Below are 25428 nucleotides of genomic sequence, written 5' to 3' on the forward strand. Positions count from 1 at the left end.
TTACCAACCCCAATAAATTTAGCATATCCTCCCGACCATTTTCCTTCACTACCTCTCAACACTCCACCACATCCTATTATTCCATCATTACAACACGAGCCATCAGTTTTCAATTTAATCCACCCACTAGGAAGGAGGTTTCCATTGTATTTGAACTACCTCTTTCACTCTGTCAAAAACAAGCCTGCTTGCTTTTTCTACATCCAAATATTCTTTAGTTATCTGAAAGATATAGCTATGTGGTAGACAACTTTGAAAGAGAGGATCCAGTTTTTCCTCAGCTCTCAAAACATTACGAATTACTTTTTGTCCAAAAAAAACATTACGAATTACTAGTACGAATGAAAATAGCATTTCGTTATTCAGAGTCGAACTCAAACTCAATTCGCTACTTAGGGTGTGACCATATTTTGATTGGCGACTTAAGTGGATGTTACATACTATCGACCAATCTCACATACACACACCGTATAATTCTATAAATTGAAATATCATTTTACATTTTTTAATCACCCACTCATACAGTGTTTCATTTAAAATATTTTCTTCGAGGGTGAAGGAATGATTCGCGCTTTAACTTGCAAACTGTGTTTCATTAAAAAATATTTCATGAAAGGTTAGAGAAAGGTGAGGGGGACAAAAAAAATTGGATTTTTATAAGGTTTTTCCTATTTAGTTACACTTGCTACCTAACCTGCGAGGGGTAAAATTGGATGTTCATGGGTTGCATAAAGAAATACTAAAAAAAAAAAAAAAATCCACATTGGACCGTTTCAGAAGATAGGATCCATTAAGACCGGCTTTGCGGGGGGAGGGGGCTTAGGAGCAATTAAAGGGGCTAAAAGAGCACCCTAAATATGTTTTTTAGTTTATGAAGAGATTGAGGCTCACATTTTTAGTCATAATTTACATAAAATTTTAAGCTTTCATTCGTTCTCTTCATGTAAATAATATAATAATATAAAAAAAGTTAAAAAATGAAGCTTGACAAGAACCAAGCTTCTTTACACAACCAATATAAACATTGATTTTTTTTCATTATTGGCTTTAAAACATATGAAGAATTGAGCATTGATAGAAATAGTGAAGGAGACTTGAATCATACAAAATCCTCCGGATCACTTCACAGTTTGCTAGCTGACATATTGCTTCTCAAGAAGGCTACCACAAAATGCCAAATCAAATCTCTCCTCAGGAGGATCACCAATGAAGTCAAATACAGCATCTGCATTTAAGAAATCTTCATCTGCTGTATACCTGCATAATGCATTTGCGATTAAGAAAAAGTCGATTAAAAGCAACCTCATGTCCACCAAACCATTTACATTTAAGAATGAACATTTTCAAGTGTTTCATGTTGTCTGCCAAACAAGTAGAAATTTAGAAAAGATTTACACCGTTAGAAAATTACAACCAATTATATGTATGAGACTTAAGTTTATCAACAAAATATGTGGGAAACTTTAGAAGTAGTTATGATTAAATTCAAATCTTTTTAATGATTTAAAGGTTATGATTAGAAGTTTTTAACATGTGTATACGAATTAAATCCAATAGTATATACCCGCTCTTTGTTACTATACACTTCATCCCGGCCCCTTTAGCAGCTGCAAGGCCTATTGCACTATCCTCAACCACGACACATCTGTAAATAACAAATAACGACATTTCGCATTCAAATGTTGCATACTAATCATAAAAAGTTAACTGTCAAACACTTAAAATTATATCAGACATATTGAAATGTTAAAAATGGTTATCTGCAAAAATGCATCCAAATATCAACTCATTCCATTTTCTTGCAAAGGATAAGTTTAAGCCATAATAAAATCACGCACGTTGTATCAAACCTAACCAGCAACTGTAAAACTGTATGCCATTTATTTGAACAACAATTTAACAAGTTATTATCACTAAGCACTACTATCACGTTACCTCGAAGGTTCAACACCGAGAGTACTGGCTGCCAGTAGATAGATGGCCTGTCACAAAGAGCATAACACAATTAGCCACATAGATCATGACATATTGTACATTCAATCATTTAGAGAAAAACGATCCGTAGTTTAACTGTAGTATATAAAACTGGACTGCATATATATACTTAGATAGTTAAACTGTGTCCGGAAAGTCTACTAAATTAACATTGGAATGATGAAAATCTTACTGGATCAGGTTTTTTGTGGGGAACAACATCTCCTGCAAATATCTTGATTTTTTCTGCCCGCTCAGGTCCTAGTAAAAATGATACTATTGCAGAGACCTGAAATCAACTCGCAACTTTAGGTCCTGAGATGAAACAAGGATCACCTAGCCATTTTTCCCTATAGTCAGAAAAAATTCATTTAAGGAATTGTCTAATAAGTGATTATGCATACCGCCTTTTCATTGGAAGTGCTGCAAACTGCAACATTGACTCCTTGAGTTAAAGCCTGATCAACAAGCCTATATGTTTGAAAGAAAGAAAGAAACACATAATAAGATGAGGTACATACTTCATGTGTCCTGATAATGAATAAAACAGTTATTCTTAATTTAATGTTGCAAGTTGCAACACATGCCATGAAAATGATGAAAATTAGATAAAAATACCAAAATAACATGATATCAGAAACAATATTATCCTATTAAGGAATGTTTCTACATGTTCTAAATCAACTACTTAATAGGTAATTAACTTCTCTAGAGTTTTCAACTTCGAATTTGAACTAAAATTGGTAAGAATCAACTTTCTTGAGTTGTTTTTGAAACTTAGTTCAATTATGAAGAATGTAATCGAATACTCAAAACTATTAGGTGGAACCGAATAAATGAATTTATTTACATATTTAATAAAATAACATCATAAATAATGAGTTCGGATGTAAGATAAAGAACAGATAGATAGTAACCAACTTTGCAACACCTGGGCGAAGAGGCAGCAGCTTTTTCTCAACAAGTTCCATGAATAGTTCTGTCTTTCTCTTGTGAAGTGAAGCTATGAAATCTTTCCTTTCTTGTTCACCTGTCGGGGCATTCGCAGGCCAACCTGTCTTGTTAAAGTACGCCGTCATCCTACGAAGAAAAAAAAACATCAATTGTAACTTAAAATTCAAAACAAGAATGAAAAAAGTTGTATGTATGAGTATTTGAACTACTATTTACCTTTCTTTTCCACCTCCAATTTTGAGCAATTCACCATACAATTCCACGTCCCAGGTAACACTTAGTTCTTTCTGCACAAATCAACAACACGCACATATGTTAAAGCATCTCAGATTACGTACTACATTTGATTTCATAATAACAAACATTAATAATTATTTCCATGGCGTGGCTCAGGTGGTCGATCGAGCTAGAATGAAGATGTTCTAGGATTCAAACCTGATTAGTAACATTAGATGTAAAAGTTAGTTACACTAGTCGGTTAGTAAGTTACACTGGTTAGTTGTTCTCATTGGCTATATAAGTCTTATTGCACCTTTGATGTGATCAATGATTCTCTCATTATCAATAATATCCATTTTACTTTTCTCTACTTCTATCTTATCAATGACTTTTTTTTACCCGCCGACTTTGACACCACACTTTTCATCTAAAACAGATATTAGGTTTATGAGTTCTATCACTTATTCATTGCTCAATCTTAACTCTTCTGATTAATATGAGACTTAACTCAGACTTGATAAATCTCAACAAGAAGTACCAGTAATATTTATTTACTTACGAAATCGAAAAATGAAAGATTAAAAAGTGGGAGGCACCTACCTCTTGGAAGGTGTCATTGAAAGAAATACGGTGGCCATCTTTTTCAGTGTCAACAAGAACTCCATCACAGTCAAAAAGAAGAGCTGAAGGAAGAGTGGAAAAGGAAGATGCTGAAGCTGAGCAACTCAACCTACATCTTCTGGTTGTTGGAGCTGATATCTTAAAAGCTGTGACGCTTAAAGAGGATGATGATGGAATACTTTGTTGTTCATGGTGTTTTTGAAGACTAATTAATGTTGTTGTTTTTGGTTGATGAGTTCGATTCAACAATGAAGCAGAGGAAATGGAGATTATGCTATTTGCTGATGCCATGGCCATAACTTGCATACAAAATCATCATCACACACACATTTTCAATTACTACTTATCTGCTTTCTATGAAGTGGGACCGTTAATTGTGGTTTTCAACTTCCAACACAGGTTTGTTTTGATTAGGTAGTGTTGTCCTGTCCTCCTTACTCTCCACGTGGCATTACTATTTGCACCACACATTTCCTTCTTATACCCTTTCAGTTTCTTATTTTTTATACAAAATTACAAATAGAGTAAATAAAAGATGAGAAATGCTTAATAGTACCTCTGGGCACTATTTATAGAGTAAATTAACACAAAATAACAGCAAACGTACGGATGCTTGGTTTGTTATTTGGTTTCACTTCCTTTTAGTTTTCATTTTATTACTTATTGTTCTTCTCTCCCTGTATTGCTTTGCTCACATAGGCAAAAATACATTGCCAAAAAATATCTTCTTGTAAGATTTTACACTATCACAATATATCCCCCACTAGGATTATCGCAAGATATCCCTCAATAGGATTTACACTACAGAAATATATCTTTGAATGAGCTACAAGGAATTCAGAACAATGCAGGGAGAGAAGAGCAATTACCTTAATTAAATATCACGTATACGGCAAAAACAAAAAAAAAACTACATACCCAAATGCTCATTTTTCAAACTAAAGATACAAGTCCATTTCTCTTTGATTTCAAACTATACACTGTTGATAGCACATGATGATACAAATTCATTCCTCTCTGATTTAATTATTATAACTGGAGTTGCAGCAGAAGATAGGAACTACATACAACATCATTCTTTAAGACTACATGAGGAAAGGCCTTTACATATGTTCGACATTGTGGCAACCTTAATCAGGTTAGACTTGGCTGCATCCAGCAATTGATCTGATTCAAGTGCTTTCTCAAAACAATACTTGGCTTCTTCTAACAGGCCCTCAGCAACAAAAACAAGACCCAGATTGTTGAATGCAGGAGCATAACCTGGCTGTAGTTCAAGTGACTTTGTAAACATAGCCTTCGCAAGTTGATATTTCTTCTGATGGCGATAGAGAATTCCCATATTGGATAGTATAGTATGTGCTTCTTGTGTTGTTGCCAAAGACAAAGCCCGCTTGTAAACTTCTTCAGCATGTGATTGTTCTTCTGATAGTTGAAGTGAGACACCTATTCATACAATTTTAACCCATATGAACACCTATAAGGAAATAGTTCTTTCACGGGAAAAGGAGATGGAAGAGGGAGCCAAATTGCAAGACTAAATTTGGCACTTGGCAACATAAAGGCATAGAAAATACATATTCCTATTACAGACAAGAGATTGAGAAAGAAAACACATACCGAGGTTGGACCATGCATAGCTGCAACGCTTGTCACAGGCAACAGCAGCTTTGAGGTATTTTTGTGATGTTTTGAATTGCCTAGCACAGAGACTGTGAAGGCCAAGTTGGTGCCACTGCACAACATCATCTGGATCTTCTGATATGGCCTAGTAGGAAAAAAAAATGATACAGGAAACAAAGATGTGAGAAAGTATATCCATCAGGGACACCGGATAACATTGAGTTAAAACATTTCACATCAGATAAGCTGTACAAATGCATAATATGTGTGGTAAAAGCTCCGTTAGCAGGTGGATACTTAAGATAAGGCGTGAAATTTTTCCATCTGCACAATAACTGCACCTCAACCTGGGGACATCAGAAACAAGTAAATTACCTGCTTTAGACTGGAAACCGCACGCTCTTCAATTTCTGCCAGCCCATGCTGTTCACTTTCATATGCTGCTGAGATCTCATGCTGAGCCTTGTGAACCATTGCAAGCCCGGACCATGCTATTGGAAGCTCAACCAGGGATGAATCACCATCTCTTATTATGGAAGCCATCTCATTTCCAGCACAGGAAAGCAGTTCACTAGGATCTTGACATCTTTCTGCCTCCTTTACTCTATGGCTAGCAACAGCATAACGAGTAGACATGCAATTGGGTTCCAGTTTTGCTGCCTGGCAACAAAGGGAAGGAAAGAAGAAATCCGTAAATCACAAATTACAATCCACATTGGCCAAAACATCCTCAAAAGATGGCTTAATAAAACAAGGGAGAAACATCAAAGTGACGCTAACACTAGCCAAAATGCAATACATGTAAAATCAATGTGAATAATTCCAGCTATCTTCAATCGTGGAAAAATGCCACAAAAAAAAATGATCCACGAGAATTTGTTCAAGAGAATCAAAGATCAAAACATTTTCCCCAAGAACAAGGACCAGCAAACCAATGAACAACCTCAACAAATACGCTATAAATGACTGTAGCAAGAGGCCATGAGCACCTTCTCCAAGCACCTGCTGGAACTTCGATGATCCCCACTGATAGAAAATGCATAGGCAAGATTTGCCCAAATATGGGCTGATTTTCCATCTGCTTTAATGGCAGCTAACAAACATTCCTTGGCAACATTAGCAGCCTTGGACTGTTCAGCCAAAGCACCTTCAGCAGCATTTGCACCAGCACCTGTAATTGAAGAATCCACATGGCTAAATGAAAACGATATTACAAAAATTTCTCCAATCACTTCATGTCATCACAATAAAGAATAAATCAAGGTAATATCACATGAGCACAGATCATATCAACATAGTACCTGCTACTACTGAAGCGTATTTACACAAAAGAAGGGCAGCATAATTGACCAATGCTGCAGGGTGGTTTTGATCTTTTAGGATCAACTCTTGGAAACACTTTGCAGATGATTCCAAATTTCCTCTGATGGCAAATTAGTTAGTAACAGTATTGAGGAAAGATATAGATGGAACAAAAACTCATATAAACCCTTTTCAATTAAAGCTACAAAAATATTGGTATTTCTCGTATGATCCAATGCAATAGTATACAGGAAAAAAAGGTTTGAATATCACCTAGATCGGGATAGCAAGAGAACTCTATTATACAACCAACCACTACTGCATACATGTGCGACTATACTAATACTCTTCATAAATGCCAGATGGTATGCAACCAAAGACATTATCACCACATATCACATGGGAATGAATCTTGCATTTGTTACAGACTAAAGGCAACAGCTTAATGTGTAAAATACAACAACATCCCAAGTATATTATTTTATATATAAAAAAGCGGTAACTTACATTTGAAGATAAGCTATTCCAAGATTACCTAGGCAATCATAGTTCTCTGGTGCAATGGCCAACAAGGATGACAAAACTGAGATAGCACTCTACACCATGGTTTGAAAGTTATATTGGTTCAGGAAAAGGAAGAAAAGGTAGTCAAGTCAGTTACTAAAATATCGTATATGCCTTGAGAACTTAAAGTGTATCGAAAAGAGAAATCAAGATACTTGTACCTGCACACGACCAGTTTTAAGAAGGATAAAACCGAGAGTATTCCATACAGCTGCCTGCCTGATATCTGATTGCATTGATTCTTTCAGTTTAGAAATAATTTCCTCAAGTTCGTGAGATTCAAGTTCTTTGTCTGAATTATTTTCTGATGAACTTTCTATTATCAGGCACTGTAAGGATTATAAGAACATCTCAATGAACAGAAAGAGTAGAATCAATAATCTATCAAATTAAAAGTATTTTCACCTGTGCATGGTGAATCTGAACTAAAGAAAGAAACTCTGCTCTATCAATCTCAACCTCAGGCCTGAGTAATATCTCTTCTGCCTTCTCATAAGACAATATAGCCTGAAAAAAAAAATGAATGACCTAATGAGCAACCTATATATAGGAACTAAAATAGGTCAATTTGGAAGCACTACCTTTTGAGGTTGGTTTAATCTTTGGTACATCAAGCCAAGTATAAAATGAGCATGAGCATTTTTAGGCATCTTCCTCGCAACATGAACCAATCCCTACAATTATAACTAGTTTTGTCAGTAACAAACCAAAAACCACAAAAATGGCCATAATCATAAAAATAAATTACTACTATGTCAACATTACGTCTTGCTATATGACAAACTGGGATCCTTAAGCACAGTTGACTGATTAACTAACAGTTTTAGAGTTTAAAAGTGGGATAGTTTAAATAAAAGGAAAATATATTTAATGATTTTAAATCAAACTCACAGTCTTCATGCTGCTAACTTTTTCCTCCCGAGATGAAGGAGCCCCTTGGAGTTGAACATGTTGATCACCATCTGCATCAGCTCCACAATCAATAGAAGAATCTGTCTTGCTAGGTTTGGAACGGCATTTCCCCAGTTTGTTAAACTTTTTACCTTCACCTTCAATGCTATCGGTGTCTTTGGACAACAAGCTCTTATCTTGACTGTTTTCGTCATTTATCAATCTATATATTAATCCAAAATTCAATAAATGACAAAAAAGACAAAAATATAATATGTATTGTTAAGAGTTTCACATTGGATGAGAAAAGGCTTGAACATGAGTTTATAAGTAGAGACAATACTCACCTTACAAGCCGGTTTTGTAAGGTTGAGTTAGACCCAACCAAAAATTCTAATATGTATTAATATAAACAATTCATATTGCAATAATTCAATAACTTCTTAGAAAATCTCCATATTAATTGAATGGACAACGATCAGGGCCTGACGTAAGGTTGAGTTACAAAGGAATGCTTCTGTTTTACATTGTAAAGGATTAAAAACAGCAGGACTCAATTAGGGCCTGACGTAAGAAAAACTAAAAAGACCTTATTTAATTGAATCAACAACATGGAATAAAATAAAGATAGTAATAACACACATAAATGAAGACTATGGTGATAACACATCGATAAAGACTCGTAGAAGACGTGGGGAAGTTTTAAAAACATGCTCAAACTAATGAGACAATGTTTGAGCTAGTTTTGGTAAACTTTTCCTCAAGTTTTTATTGAAAAGAAAAAGCTGGTGTGATCTAACAAATAACAAATTATGATTATTCTAACCTATGAGAAGCAAAAAAATTATGTTTATTTAAACTTAGTACTTCAATCAACCAAAAACAGACATAAATCCACCAAAACAAACTAAGTACTTTCAATTAAGTTACAATAGAAGATGAAAAAACCTTGTGGAGACAGAAGCAGCGGCGTGCGGCAAAGATGAAAACAAACAGAGAAGATGAAAAAACAAGGAATACTAATTGTGTTGTTTTTATAGTGGGGAAGTGGACTATGTAAGGTAAAAAACTTTGTTATTTTTAAAAAGAACTCTGAGAAGTTTTGAGTTGGACTGTGTCCATTATTTGAAATAATGTGTTGTATCTGTGTCCGCTGCGTTTCAATTTTGTTTCTTCGTTTGACACTTCAAAAACGTGCCGTACGTGTATCCTTGTCGTACGTGTAGACCTATAAGGACTTTTTAATGATATAGAAACTAAATTTGTTTCAGTTGAAAAGTTCCTTTAATCTAAAGAAACATAATAAATAAAATTACAATTCATATATGCAAAATGTCTAACTCAACGGTACCACAAAGATATGAGTTTCAATCATTCCATAATTCAGAGCCCTAAATTTAGAATATCAGAGTCGTCACATCAGTTCATGACAAGGTGGCACACTAAATCACTACTCACTAACATCTCAGAAGTCAACATTAACATTAACATTGAGCTACAATACAAGCTCGTTTGCTGAGGTTCTTCTTTAAAATTTTGTAGCAACTCTAGTGCTCGAAATCTATTACAATAATTTCTTTGTTGCGAGGACCATTATCTTCAATGAAATTACAAATTAATAATTATAGACCCAAATACTCCTTCCCCGTCCTATTATAATTGATAGCTAATTTCTTTGAAATATAATTTGTTAGTACGCTATGTAAACCACGGACACTTCAGGTTGAAGGCGTGTCTGACACTGCATCATGATGTGTAAGTGTCTGACGCTCTTACGACACTAACACATGTGGTTACATTGAATCACTTCAATTTTCTCAACTTTATACCAGAGTCTTCGTGCTAGACGCTAGTGCCGTGTTTGGTGTATTTGAGCTTCATTTATGTTAGTTAATTAGTTAGTTAACGATTAATTAGTTCATATTTTCGTGCACAATGTATTTGACTATATGTACAGTTCCATTCATTGTTTCAGTTCAAATTCATAAGAATTCTAAGCTCTAGATTTCAAATTGTTCTCTACAGAAGGAAAATTAGAAAGAAAGAAAAAGTGCGTTGAGAAAGAAAAACCTGGTAATTTGAATGTGTGGTGGAGGGAGAAGTGAAGAATCATCGTCATCGGGTTCGGCTTCTGGAGGATCGACGTTGAGGTCAGCCAAAACGACGAGTTTGGAAGTGGTAGGGTTATTGTACTTCCAGCTTGACCTCTCTTCTGAACCCTGCAACTTCTCAGCCATTTTTTCTTGTTAGGTTTCGCATTCTGCATTTCATTTCATAGTGATAGTAAGTATTTTTTTTTCCACTTAATTACAGTTTTTTTTTTATAATCACTTAATTACAGTTTTGTCCTTCTATTTTGGCTTGCTCACCAAACTAATCTCCTAATTTTAAAATCATTCAATTTTAATCCTTTTTCATATTTCTATATTCAAATTGGGTGTACCAATCGTTAGTTGTTTCAGTGGTGATTGGCGCTGAACTTGATAGGGAGGACCACGGTTCGATCCTCGCAACTGCAATCGTGAGGGGGCTGGAACCACCTGATGTCATAACTGACCCTCGAACCAGATTAAACTGGTGGTGAAAAAACCAAAAAAAATTCAAATTGGGTGTGGAAATTATTTTGTTGATGTGTGTTGATGACATAAATTAATGTAATTTGTGTCGTTAATTTTTAAATTATTTTTTTACTTTATAAACTCTTTTTAAAAACAAACAATTTTCATTTAATTGTTTATTTTTAAATTATTTTTAAAAATATTATTTATTTTAAATACAACTTTTATTTATTTTAAAACTTTTTCTAATTTAAAAATGTTACATAAGCAATTTTAGTCAAAAAGTCAATTGAAACTTTTTTTTTAACTGAATTAAGAGCATCCTGACATTAAGAAGCAATTAAACATCCCAACGAAGGTGACATCCTTAATCACTCTCATCCTCTGCCCATAGCTCATATATAAATAAATAAAAGAAAAAAATATGTACAAAAAGGAGCGACTAGGCCTTACCCCAAAGAAAAAAAGTGAAACAAGGGAAAAAAAAAAGTCAATTGAAACTACGAAACGCAGAAGGAATTTGAGGACCAAAATTGAGCAATTAAAACGTGTGAAATTTAAAAGGTTAAAATCAAACAATTGAAACTTAGGGGTCAAAATCAAACAACCGTAAAACCTGAGAGGGTCAAACTGCATTTAAACTAATTAAAAAAAACATAACAAAAAAATCAAAATAGAAACTAAAATTTTAAATTACAAAATAGAAATTCAAAAATATTTGATTGAGGGTAAATCCACAAGCTTGGCAAATAGGGAGAAATGAAAACAAAACTCAACAACTAAGCCTATTTTTTCAACAACGTTTGAATTGTGTTTATTTTTGTTGTTCTTCTTGTGTTTAATCCTTAAATGATTCTCATCGAACTTCTTCCACTTAATATCTCGCCTATGATATAAAGAGTAGGGTTGAGCAATGTTGGATTATCTAAAAAACCTATCTATAACCAATCCACAATCAATTTTTATAACCGGATATTATAACCGGTTTTGTGAACTAGTTATGTCTATAACCACTTTTATAATCGGTTTTAGGTTTATAAAACCGGTTTTTGGTTTATTAATTGGTTTTAGTTTTCAAAATTTGACTTTTTTGGAGAAAAAAAGTTTTCGGTCATTTTTCGGGGGTAAAAAATTTCAATTTAAGATAAAACAATTTTGGAGTTCTTTCCAAGAAAAAAAAAATCTCAGATTTTTTTAGAAAAAAAAACATTTCGGTTTTTTTTTAGGGAAATTTTTCTTATGCTTTTTCCAAAAAAAATCCAAAAAAATTATGGAAAAAACTAAAGTCAAATGCATTAGTTATTCAATGTATCTAAAAAAACAAACTTTATTTAAACAGAGGTAGTACAAGAGAAAACCAGAATAACATAAGCCACGCTATTTTATTTTTTTTGAAACAAAACAACATTAAAAGCACAAGAGAACAATTAGGTACCGTTTGGCCTAACTTTTTTTTCTCTTCTTTTGAGCTTATGCAAACAGCTTATGCTATATAAATTAGGTTTTATGTTATTTTATAAGTTCATACTAGTCAAAATTGTATTTTTATAAGCTATTTTATCATAAACCACCTTGAAAAACATATAATAATACATAAAAATTGCATAAGCTGTTTGCATAAGCTCAAAAGAAGAGGAAAAAAAAACTAGGCCAAACGGGACCTTATAATGGCATCATATCTTTTTGGACATGGCCTTCAATTTGGGGGAAACACTATCAAACCAAGTTTTATCGGGCTCTATAGCAGCCCATCTAGCCAAATGACGTGCGACCTTGTTCCCGAATTGATGCCATTATAAAGTCCCGAATTGCACTCCGTCAACTTGAGCACCTCCGTTACCAATAAACCACCGTCAACCCACTATTAAAAGCTTAAGCTGGGAATAAAAATGGAGGAAACACAGAAGCAGAGCAAAAAACACAACAGGGCATAGATTGGCACCAGTGGGTCGATGGCGGTGTGATGGCGGAGCGAGTTGCAACAACAATGGATGGTAGTGCAGAGGTGTCATGGTATGAGGTCAGCTAAAAGGCACATGACTTTGGCACCACAAAGTCAGCTAATCTGGATCCATGACCACAATGGGTCTTGGTAACTCGAGTCAATTTTCTAATATGATTCTGTGTTTTAGCATTGAATGGCTTGAAAACATTACATAATGAAAATGGAGTCTATCCTACCTGTTACCTTGTTCGTGTTTCAAAATTCAAATACCCTATGCCCGAGTGACTCCACAGAAGATTCGGGTCAAGGTATGGTATTGCCCATGATTTTAGTTATATAGTACAGCAAGTCAATTACAGAACAACACTAACCCATAACAAATCACATGTAACTAAACAAAAATCTTCCATTGCAAGAAACTGGGAGTTAGTTGCCTCCATTGAATTCTAGTCTATCAAACCATGTTGGGTCTCTGTGGCAGCAGTAGATTATAAAACTTATCGTGCAAGAAGAATTTTTTCCCCTTGTTATCAACAGCTTTTTTCCACCCACACCAGCCCCCATTGATTATTTTCTTCAGATCTTCGGTACCTGTATAGTGTGGATCAAGTATTAAAAATGCACAATCTCCAGTTGCATCATTGTAATCCACTCCCAATAGTGTATACGCAAGTACGCCACCACCTGCATTTAGAATTCAAAGTGCCATCACTAAATACTGTCGAATTTCCAGGGACCTCGTATAAGGAGACGCCAAATAAATGGCAAATAGAATAGGCGTATACTAACCAATCATAACAGGTGTACTTTGGGTCTCAAAGTGCAATGCTAGCTCTCGACATTTTTCCGGAAGCTCAGCTCCAGATCTAACATTGATGATTTTGCTAGTAACCTGTTTTAGAAAGTCAAAAAAGAAGCAAACAACCCAGTCAATTCATTAAGAACCCAATTGTGCTCACAAGCAACATAGATTTCATTTTTCATGCACCTATATTTGAATTAGATCAAGTATCCAGAATCTACCCTCTTTAGGGACGGGAGGCTCAAAATATCTTTGATTCTAGGCTTCTAGCCAGAGAATTACACAGGCACAACGTCCAGTTGGCCAAAAACCCAAAAGGCCAACTACAACTACAATATAAAGGTTATCCGTAAATCTTTGATATAGTATAAGTTATGTACTGTTTGTATCAGCGGATGGGAATCAGATTGTTCAGTAAGCTTTGTAACCTTAGCTTAACAGCTCATATGGTTAAAGTAGTTAGCCATTATTTATGCCAGCCGTGCCAGTTTGTTAGCAGCAGTTTATTCTTTAACTATCACAAACATCAACAAATATTAAAATGAGCAGAACACTTACACCCAGAAGTTTGTCCAAAACAAAGCTCAACTCAATGGCACCGATCCATTCTCGTGACCCAATAAAAGAAGGATCTTTATCACCAATCTCGACAAGTGACTGCTGTATTTCTCTGAGACATTTGTAGGATTGTCAAGCTAAAACTGAATCGTATACACGAAAATGACAAGCAAGATTTTGTTTTATACAAGTAAACATTAGCAAGACTGACTTATTGAACTATTTCTTCCATTCAAATTAAAAACCAACAACTATTTAAAAGATCAATTTAATAATCATGGGAAAAATCAAAATACAGTAATATTTTAAAACCTGATGACAACTTATAGATATAAATGAAGAAACAACGAGAAGGAAAAAAAAATCCATCACGAGAAGAGGTAAACAATATATACCTATGAGAAGGAACTTCTATGGATGAGTAGTTTTGGAGTCTGAACCATGAAATGATAGTCTGGAGAGAGCGATAAGCACAACCCCATCCCTAGAAAACCGATATAAATAATTAATTTCTGAAACTACAAGAAAATTGAGTCATTTTGTTTTAAGATATACTCTTGACACCACAATGAGAAATTCACTAGAAACTAACAGATGAACCGAGGAGTGAAGCACAAGAAAATGTAAACAAGAGATGGGATTTGTATAGAAGGTCAAAAGGCTAGAATATCTAGCACCTGAATAATATCTATAAGGCTTTTTTTTTATGGTATTTGTATGGTATGCTTGTGTTTGAATTTTAAATATCCACCACTTGGACATTTTAATCATGGCCAAGAATAAAAAACAAATAGTTCCAAGAACATGTTACAACTATTACTAGGCAGAAGAATTGCAATTACCGAATCATTGAAACCATCCTGAAGATAATGATGGTATTCATAGGAACCTTGAACAATGGAAAGAGTCCCCCCAGTAACTGCATAAACAATGACACTTTAAATGTGTACATCTCTGAGCAAAGCTGAACCTAACATTAGAAGAATTACATTAAAAAGAGCAAAGGCCATAATAACAACTAACCCCCGCTGCTTGGAATACCAATGTGTACATCTCTGAGCAAAGCTGAACCTAACATTAGAAAAGTTTGTACATTTCAAAGGGGTTAGTATTGGAAAATACAAAATGGAAAGAGGCAGACGCAATCATGATTTTTAGCACCTATACAACTTTATTTAGAGCATGAAGTTTTCATTGAGATGTGCAAACTACCTTTCTGCAGAGAGGCAGTACCACTATTTTTCAATTTTGAAAAATCCAAGGCATTAGCAATTCTTAGAAGGGGACGGTCATAAGGTAGCCCCAACCTAGAGTGCAAGGATCTCCTAAATTCAACTGCAGAAAGAATGAAGAATTTATAAATATTGACATATGTTGATATCCTAAATGATAAAGCAGAGTGGAAAGCCCTGCAGATTCAATAGATCTCTAAAATTTAGCAACTGTATACAAGGTAAAAGGAGAATCCTATCCATGGACCATGCAAAAGTTCAAAAGCATACCTTGCTTCATTTCTGTCTCCCCAAAACTCAGTTCATAGAAAACAGTTACTGGATGCAGAATCCCAGGAGGGCTATAGTGATAAGGTTTTAGCTGACAATTGAATAAATTGTTAGTCAGTCAAAAGGACAATAAGCGATGAATACATGTGTCAAAATATAACTTTACTATGAAACATTATAGATGAAAGAAAATAAAAGGTAAAAAAACAAATAAAACAGAAATTACTATACTATTCACAAAAATAATATCACTTCATAAATTTCACCTGATCACAAATAATAATCATCAGGGGGGTTTTGTAAAATATAGGATAACAGTTTCCTCCATATCTTAATTTTACTGTGAGATAATATGTAACAAAATAGGTTCAGATTAAAGTTAGAGCATTAGCATCTCAACTCAACTATAAGACAGATCACCAGATGAAATATATTTGAAATTGCAGTTTCAGATGAATACTGCTCTATGTAGTTATCCTGGTGCATTACAACTTGTATAAAATAGATAAGTGACATTCACAAAAAAAAAAAAAAATAGATAAGTGACAATGTCATTTAATTTGAGAACTATTTTATACGGAGAAACAATGTAAGGATATGGAATTATGTATTTGCAAGACAAATACCAAAAATCAATTGAAATTGTGCAATGATAGAATAAAGGAATGACATAAATAACAAAACATCTATTAATTAGGAAAATGATCTTCTTGTGACTTGGAATCATGGTGGAAGTAGTACAATGGAAAATGTATATAACTAGAAAGATGAACCCATTGCCTCACCTGAGGATGTTGTCCTAAAAGGTTTGGCAACATAAAGCTCTGCAGGATATTTAACTGGTCAGTTAAGCTAGGGATGATTAAACATGAAACTGCATGTCTGAGTGGAAGTTCCTTGGAAGAATAGCAAAGTACATCTAGCTTAATATCCACAACAATGAGTCTGGTTTCTTCCAGAACTGAAAGCAATAATTCAATTTCAACTAAGAATTAGAATGCTAATAATGCCAGAATTGAAGTAATTCAACACCAAGTATGACCCTCAAATCCTGACCTGGAAGATATTCAGCGATAGGCGCATCAGATGTTGAAGATGACCCTAAGCTATTAAAAAGAACACTCACTTGGATAGTATCTGCATTCTAAGCAAAAGAAAATTTCACAAAATGGACAGAAGTAGTCATTTGACTATTCGTAAAGGATGCGGCAAAAAAATGAAGATCGAGATATAAACAAAGTCACAAAATAATATAAGATAATATAGCAAAAATAAACAATTAAAAAGAAAATGTGAGAAAGAGAAAAATATCATAATCTTTTATGTTACCTCCATAGAAAATACTGCTTTATTGTTGATGGAAAAGTATGAACAGGATAGTGAGCTTGCATCAGAGCCCTCGTCACCCTTAGCCAAAGGCTTGGTTTTGGAGAGGTCTGTGTGAAAGTCTAATTGTACACCTCGAACTATGGCAGGTGGAGGTTGATCCGGACAGGTTTTGCTCAATGTTTCTAACATGTACACAGCCTGAGGGTCTCTTAACTTGGCAATAACAGCTTCAGTTGCCTGTGTTAATGCTTTCTCAATATCTGTGGAACAAAATTTGTTCAGAGTTTACTGCATTTAGAACATAGCAAAACATGCATCTTAGATGATTCACTAACATCCAGGCATCATCCTGTACAACTGAACACTAAGATGTACCCAGCTGAACACTGACATGCATGAATTGTATCTAGTTGACTGCAAAAATACATGTCAATTTCAAAATTTGTATCACGAATCTTTGTTTATGGACTCAGATTCCATGCAGTCTTAAAAACACACATTCACTGCAATCAACAAATCGGAACCACCGGACAAAAATAAGTTCTTAAATCAGACTCAAATAGTAACACATAATGTGAACCGCTAGATCTTCATCTAACAGTTTTGACAATTGACAGTGTGTTTTTGTCGCTGCATGGAATCAATTTCCCTTAGTTTACAGACCACTGTCCTATGAGCCCCACTGACTTGCATTTTATTGTTTACCTCATTGCAACTCACTACTCAAGATTAAGAACTGTGGTCAACAACTTCTATCAACTAAGATATTATTCAGTCAATATAAGAGATACTAGATGGAACTTGAACTTAGGGCCTGTTTAGATTTGCTTATTTGAGCTTACTAGCATAAGTACTTGTGAGAGTATTTGGAGGAGCTTATAGAAACAGTTTATAGCATCCATAAGTTGTTTTCAACTTATTTCCATAAGTTCTCCATTATAGCTTATGAAAACAGCTTATAACTTACATAAAAACAGTTTGACTTTATTTTACCATTTGTTATCGAAATGGTTATATAAGCACTTATACGATAAGCTCTTATCCGCTTAATTAAGTTGTTTATTGAAACCATCAATACAACAAATACTAGTGGAGAACTTGAACTTCATATCATTCTCAATCACTACTTCGACCCTTCAATGTATATTGCCTTTATGTTTCTCGCAAATCCTAATCCCTATTTTTTTTTCATGCCGTTAATCCTCCTGTTCCTAGCGGAAGGGGGCCAAGTAATCCGGAGTTCATCCGCAAGGTAAGCAAAGTCTTCCACCCAGGAATCAAACTTGAGTTCTCCCGAACGATTTGTCATTTGGTGGAGCTCATTAACCACTTAAGAGCAATAGTAAATTGAATGTAAGCAATAAACTAACTTAATTGTGTTAAACTAAAGTGATGTGTTTAACTTACATGCATACCCAATTCTCATTAACATTTGAAGATTACAAAGTAACCAGAGTTAAATAAAAAATATTGCCACATTGAAGCATTGGTCATGTTTATGGAAAACTCTTACCAGTTGGATTTTTGAGAGGGTAATAGATTGGCAACTTAATTGGAAGCTCACAACGAAGCAAGCAACCATTCTCCCACAAAAACTTCTCCGGATGTTCTTCCTGTATGATCGACGTAACAGATTCAATTCGGCTACTAGCATTCGCATTTCCACTCTCAGACACAAAAAACCGAAGCTGGCCGGAATCCGAACTTGAAACAGCTCCGATCAGCGGTTGATCTTCAACCGTTCCTTCGCCGTAGAGGAGTTTCCTTATTCCACGAGCAGCGTCGATTGCGGCACGAGCAATGGTGTCGTCTCCGTAAGCCAGGGCTCCGATTAGTTCAAAGCCTTTGGGAATTAGGGTTTTAAGGTCTTCTGATTCTTTGCGCCAATCGGGAGAAGAGGAGGAGGGGATGGTGTGGATGCATCGGAGGATGGATACGATGGTAAGCGGTGGTAAGAATGGGGATCCGATGAGCCAGTGGTTGATTCCCGGGTCGGATCCTTTGCTGAGATGTTTTGGGCGGCATAGAAGTGTCACGCTGCGATTGCTACCTTCCGCCATCAGAATCCTCTGCTTTCACTCCGCTGTTTTTCAAATCAATTTCAACATATGTAATAACGTGTACAAAGAAGTTTGTCAAAAAAAAAAAAAAATTACAAAGAATATTTACACATAAAAATTCATTATTGATGTTTTTTTACACATAAAAATTAAACAACTGTTGGCCAGATTTCTACTTTTTTTTTTTAATAAAAAGTCGAAAATGAGTTAGGTCTAACGGTACCTTAAAGTAGGTGTTGAAACTGAAAAAAAATATAATAAAAACTAATGTTTTTTTTTAGTACATAACATATATTTTTTCGTATATAACATATTAACGTGTATGAAAAAAAAATTATTGGTGAATTAAAATAAAGGTATAATAGGAAAATAAGGTACAATAATATACTTTCTTAATTTCTTGTTTTTTTTTTCTAAAATCACAAGTAATTTGAAATGGAGGGAGTAACATATTATTACATAATCTACAGATACAAATTTTATAAAATTTATCGTTGAATTGAAATTTTATATGATATAGATTATCCATAAAAATTACAAAATTTATCTTTGGATTGAAATTTTATATCATATAGATTTGTGGTATTGTTTGTTATAAGAAAAAGAGAAAAAAGAAATATATAAGAGAGAAGTATTGGTTAATTTTCAGCAATTCACACCGTATAGGTGTGGTTTCTTGTAAAATACCTCTATACTTTGGATGTCAAGGGACTAAATAATGATCCTTTTGATGAAACAAAAAAGTGTAGTAAGTAGTTGAGATTTATGCATAGACAAAATTTCCTTCAATCATGATGCCGGAAGCATGATAAAGCACCGTAAGAAACAAACTTCAAGAGAATATCAAACTCTTATATTCAGATAAATTTTCAGCATTATAGTACGTGTATACATATATGGTAGCCAAAACTACTTCATTGTTGTATGTGTAGGTGAAGTTCATTGTTCCGTTAATGGTATGAAATATGAGACATAAAAGTTGCATGATCGATTTTTTTTAGCACCTTAGAAAACTAGATTTACTACTTTTTACATTTGCATCAATGCAACTGTCTCTGATTTCTTTTGTGACTACCGAAAAAGTGGATAGAGTAATTTGGTGTTGCCAAATAGATCTTAGACCACCTCCAGCGGTGGTTCCTCATGAGAGTTTGCCAGCATGGCAATGATTTGGGGTCCACTTTTTCTTTGCTTTGGAGCTCCACCTGGCCATCAGTGTATAAACAAGCAAAGGTTCTTCAAATTTTTTTTTTATTTTAATAATAAAAGTAGCCGTTACCAACGGCTAGTTTCTTTTTTTTTCTTTTTTTTTTTAGTTATTTTTTAGTTATAAATATAGTTTTGTGAAAAAAATTAACCAACACAAATTTTACCAACACTTGTATTTTCTCTTTTATATCAATTTTAATTTAAATAATTAAAATTATTATTTTAATTATTATAAAATTTTATATGAATAAAATATTAATAAATAAAGTAAAATTGTGGGACCCAATATGGGTTCTTCAGAGTTGCACCATTGGAGATAAAAATTAGTTGAGTTGCTTCAAGCTGACGTGGCTTAATAGGTCCCACAAGGAACCCAAAAATAGGTTCACGGTTGGAGATGCTCTTAGGCAGATTAATGCAATTTCCATTTAATTTTATGAGAATAAAAAAAAAATCTATATATATATATATATATGGGGTTTTCTAACTTAGACCCTAGTTAGGTCTAAGTTAGCAAGGTGCACCTTTTCAATTGGACCAAAATACCCATTCTTTTTAATTAATTAACCAAAATACCCATTAATAGACGCGGATCCAGCGTCGCGCGCGTACCGAAGGACCATGGTTACAGACCGTTGATTTCCATCAGACAGCCAAGATCTGATCTCATCAAGACTGTCTGGACGTGATTTTTAAAAGTAGGACACGTCTTGATGAGATCAGATCTTGGCTGTCTGATGGAAATCAACGGCCTGTAACCATGGTCCTGCGGTACGCGCGCGACACTGAATCCGCGTCCATTGATGGTAATTTGGTTAATTAATTAAAAAGAATGGGTATTTTCGTCCAACTGAAAAGGTGCACTTTGCTAATTTAGACCCAACTGGGTCTAAATTAGCAGCCCCCTATATATATATATATATATATATATATATATATATATATATATATATATATATATATATATACCTTTCCGCTCCTTACGCCTTATGGTATCAGAGCCTCTACGGTTCTGAGGCCTCTTGAGTTAATAAATTTTAAAGTTTTCAATCTTTTGAACTTTAAATTATTACTTTAAAAATCTTTTCTTTGCTTACCTTGCTTTTGATTCAACCCATAACCCTGAGTGTTGGCTTGTTTTGTAAGAAGATGCTGAATAGCTGGGTGGTCCAGGTAGTAAGACCCGCTGATAGGGCAGTGAAACCGTTGGTTTAGCCTAGTTGTATTCTTCTTTGAAACTCAAACAAAAATAAGGGGGAGAAGAGACTCACACAGTAAGATTAGTTAAGAAAAGTTTTGAGAGTTTTAATTTAAAGCGAACAAGTTGAAAATTTAAAAGTGAAATTAATTCAGAGATGTCTCGGTTACTGAATAGAGCTTTGAGTAGCATTAGTGGTAGAAGTAGCAGATCTAATAGGACTTTAGTTCCGCCTACTTCCTCCGATACTGAAACAACATTAAACCAAGATACTTTTCAAAATCAAGAATTAGAAGTACAAGAAATGGAAAATAAATTAATTAATTGGAATATGCCAGAGATTAAGTTAAATGAAGTTTATAAGATTAGTACCTTCAATTTTAAAAGTCAAAAAATTATACATACTCTAGAACAAGCTAGAAATGTTAAGAATAAACAAGAAACTTTTACGTTATTAGATAAAAAACTATTAGACCAACATTATAAAGATGGATTCAGATACATCCACTTGGGACTAGTTCAAGTGGCGGTTAAACCCTTACATAAATTAGGATTGAATTCACCCATATTACTAATTTTACGAGATTCTAGAATTAGAGACTTTCATGACTCTGTTATAGCCATGTTAGAATCTAATCTTAATGATGGTCCTGTTTATTTTAATTGTTACCCAAATTACTCGATGAGTTTAAATGATGAAATCACAAGTTCATCTTTAGTCATCTGCGTCCAACATCAAAATGATAACTTTACAGAAGGAATATCTAATGTAGATATTATTACTAGAATAACCTATAAGGTCACAAATGTTAACTACAATTATAAATCTTTAAGATCTACACCTAGAAATGAAACCTGTATTATAGAAGCTAATCTAAAGAAATCCAGTATAATTACCCCGAAAATATTAACCATTTCAGAATTAAAGGAAAAAATCCCAGAAGAATGGATAATAGAAAATACTACGCAACCAGAAAAGCTAGAATCAAGATCCATTAGAGATATTATTACTGATCAAGATGGAAACATTAGAATTAGAATGAATAGGAGTCAATCGTTTAGATACAATTAGTCGCCCAGCATAGGATCTTCCTCTGCTAGACGTTCTGTAGACTCCACAATTAGATTAAACTTAGCAGGAGTAAATTTCGCTCCACCAATACCACAACCTATTTATCAGGAGAGAATCAGTAGATCTCCTTCACCTACTGAATCTCAAATATTAGGGATGATTAAAACAGAAGAACCTTTTGAAATTGATAAAATTTGGATTAGAAAAGAATTCTTGTTAGATTATAATAAAGATAAACGTAAATGGTATTTCGATACCTTTTTAAAGGATGAAAGAGACTCATATCTTAAATTATTCTATCAATTTTTAGAACATCATGAAATTAATATTTTCTTCTTTACTTGGTTTGAATTATATTGTTTGGAAAATAACATATTAAACCCTTATGCTAAAAAATTATTTCTAAACACCAAAACAAGAATGAGTATTAAATGGAAAACTTCTAAAAAGGAAATAGTTGAATCTATCCATCCACCTTTAGAAGCTTTAAAAATTACACCTCCTAAAGAAAATATTGAAATAGAAGCCTCACCTTTTAAGGCCATAATTAGCCCTACTGAACAGAAAAAAGATGTAAACAATATTCATAGTCAATTAAATTACACTAATCAAATACTATACACCATGTCACAACAATTAGATAGAGTTGAACAATTTTTACCAGAAACTTTAGAAACTAAGGTATCTGACCCTACTAGGCCAATCTATCATTATAATATACCTACAGATAAAGAAATTAAAGATTTGACCCTAGGATTTAATCCAGAACAGAAACTAGATGAATTAGTAGATAGATTAAAGGTCTTAAATATAGGATCGACATCAGAAGTAAAAATTAACACTTTATCGTTTGGAGATGGAGAAGAGAGTATTATTTCTCGATTAGACAAGGCCCCTCGGCCTAAAACTCGAAATTATTATCCAAGGCCTTCCTTTGCCGATGTTCAGTTTGAGGAAAGAAATAGTTTCATCGGAGATAGTTACTCCGGAAACTGTATTATAGAATGGAACATAGATGGCGCGTCTGAACAACATATATTAAATATTATTCAGAATATGACTATGGCAGCAACTGCCTTCAAAATTAAAAAGAATTCAGATAGGAAAACAAAAGATATGCTTGTAATGGGATTTACAGGTCAATTAAAAGGATGGTGGGATAATATCCTCAGTGAAGAAGATAAGTTAAAAATTGATTCAGCAATTAAAATAGAAACGAATGAAGAGATTTGTGTTACAACCTTATTATATGCTATAACTAAGTTTTTTATAGGAGAACCTTTAAAATTACAACAAAGAGCGTCTGATCAATTATTAAACCTATACTGCCCAACCATGTCTGATTACCGCTGGTATAAAGACATGTTTCTTTCTAAGTTATGTCTGCGTCCTGATGGGGCAGCCGTTTATTGGAAAGAAAGATTTATTAGTGGGTTACCTAGATTATTTGCGGAGAAAGTTAAAAGCAACATTAAACAAAATTACAATGGTGAAATACCTTTTAATTCATTAACTATGGGAGAAATATCAAATTATATTGTAGAAACTGGTTTACAGATCTGTACGGATTATAAAATACAAAATAAAATTAAAAATGAAAAAGCAAATAATAAAAGAGAAATGGGATCATTCTGCGAGCAATATGGTGCTACCCCCATACGAGCTCCTAGTAACCCTAAAAGCAAGAAGAAGTCTTTTAGTAGAAATAAGAAAAATCTTAAAAAATATTATAAGAAAGATAACTACCAAAAAGAAAGTTATCAAGAGAGTAGAAAGTTTTATAAGAATCCAAGAAAAAAGAATAAAAAACACTCTTACCAGAAATCTAGTAACAAAACTAAAGATATTAAATGTTATAAATGTGGTCGATTCGGTCATTATGCCAATGACTGCAAAGTTAAAGAGAAAATTCAACAAATTAGTGGTCTAGACATATCAGAAGAATTAAAACAAAATTTAATTCATACCTTAGAAAATATAATGTTATTATCAGATGAAGATCTCTCTTCGTCTTATGAATCTGAAGCTGAAGATATTAACAATTTAGTTGAAGTTAGTGAATCTAGCGAAGAAGAATCAGAAGAGTGCTTAGGTATAGATTTTTGCAATTGTAATAATTGCATTAAAAGCATTAATGTTTTAACTAATCATCAAGCTAATACCTTAATAGGAATTTTAGATAAAATGGAAGAATCTGAAAGTAAACAAGCTTTTATGAGACAAATTAAAGACATCATCGACGACAACGAGATAGAAAAGAAAGAATTACATAAGGTAGAATTCAAGGATGTTATGGAACTCTTTAAGAAACCCTCTCAGAATCCTATAACCTTGAGGGATTTACAAGAGGAAATTAAAATCCTTAAAAGAGAAATTCAATCTTTAAAAACTAGAGATGATGAATTAGAAGTTAGACTTCTAGAATTACAAGGAACTATGATTATTCAAGAACAGAATAGGTCAAGAAATATTGTTTCTCTACCTTCTACCAGTAAAGAAAGTGATGAAGAAACATACATTAATAAGATAGAGAAATTGATATCTCATAAATGGTATACAAAGATTAAACTAATAATCAAAAATACAACGTATGAATTTACTGCGCTAGTAGATTCTGGAGCAGACTTAAATTGTATACAAGAAGGGTTAATACCTACCCAATTTTATGAAAAAACTAAAGAATCATTACGAGGAGCTAATGGTAATAGATTACAAGTTTCATATAAATTATCTAACGCTAAAGTTTGTAAAGATAAAATATGTTACCTAACCTCCTTTCTATTAGTTAAAAATATTAAAATTAGAGATTTAAACTCTGTTCAGGGAAGAGCTATATCTCGAATTAACTTAATAAATAAAAAGAAGAAACAAATTAATTTTATTAATAAAGAAATACATTTTAGAAGGATAGAAAAACAGTTAGAAGCCCCAGCCATTAAAGAAAAGATTAATCATGTTTTAGAAAAATTTAAGAAAGGTCTTTGTTCAGAACAGCCCAATGCGTTCTGGAAAAGAAAAGTACATACTGTTTCTTTACCTTACGAACC

General features: G+C 33.6%; 3 protein-coding genes across 3 annotated transcripts; all 3 read right to left on the reverse strand.

The window, feature by feature from the left end:
• Positions 1-831: 831 nt before the first annotated feature.
• Positions 832-4153, reverse strand: LOC123897026 (CBBY-like protein). Its single transcript, XM_045947524.1, has 8 exons — positions 3748-4153; positions 3145-3215; positions 2896-3054; positions 2379-2445; positions 2168-2263; positions 1936-1982; positions 1565-1645; positions 832-1257 (listed from the first exon to the last, which is right to left on the reverse strand). Exons 1-8 carry the CDS (start codon positions 4072-4074, stop codon positions 1134-1136), a joined length of 972 nt encoding a protein of 323 aa, XP_045803480.1. The 5' UTR covers positions 4075-4153; the 3' UTR covers positions 832-1133.
• A 544-nt stretch (positions 4154-4697) lies between these two features.
• On the reverse strand, positions 4698-10438 carry LOC123897027 (probable UDP-N-acetylglucosamine--peptide N-acetylglucosaminyltransferase SPINDLY). The gene is made up of 11 exons (XM_045947525.1): positions 10219-10438; positions 8149-8371; positions 7839-7931; positions 7663-7764; positions 7419-7586; positions 7201-7289; positions 6693-6814; positions 6381-6562; positions 5767-6051; positions 5389-5536; positions 4698-5214 (listed from the first exon to the last, which is right to left on the reverse strand). Exons 1-11 carry the CDS (start codon positions 10383-10385, stop codon positions 4841-4843), a joined length of 1953 nt encoding a protein of 650 aa, XP_045803481.1. The 5' UTR covers positions 10386-10438; the 3' UTR covers positions 4698-4840.
• Positions 10439-12812: 2374 nt separating this feature from the next.
• LOC123897028 (probable Ufm1-specific protease) lies at positions 12813-18979 on the reverse strand. The gene is made up of 12 exons (XM_045947526.1): positions 18356-18979; positions 16843-17102; positions 16570-16657; positions 16299-16474; positions 15514-15604; positions 15224-15346; positions 15035-15082; positions 14854-14930; positions 14407-14495; positions 14012-14123; positions 13441-13543; positions 12813-13335 (listed from the first exon to the last, which is right to left on the reverse strand). Exons 1-12 carry the CDS (start codon positions 18900-18902, stop codon positions 13106-13108), a joined length of 1944 nt encoding a protein of 647 aa, XP_045803482.1. The 5' UTR covers positions 18903-18979; the 3' UTR covers positions 12813-13105.
• Between the last annotated feature and the right edge of the window lie 6449 nt (positions 18980-25428).

Source organism: Trifolium pratense, linkage group LG7 (genome assembly GCF_020283565.1).
Source record: "Trifolium pratense cultivar HEN17-A07 linkage group LG7, ARS_RC_1.1, whole genome shotgun sequence".
Lineage (NCBI taxonomy): Eukaryota > Viridiplantae > Streptophyta > Magnoliopsida > Fabales > Fabaceae > Trifolium > Trifolium pratense.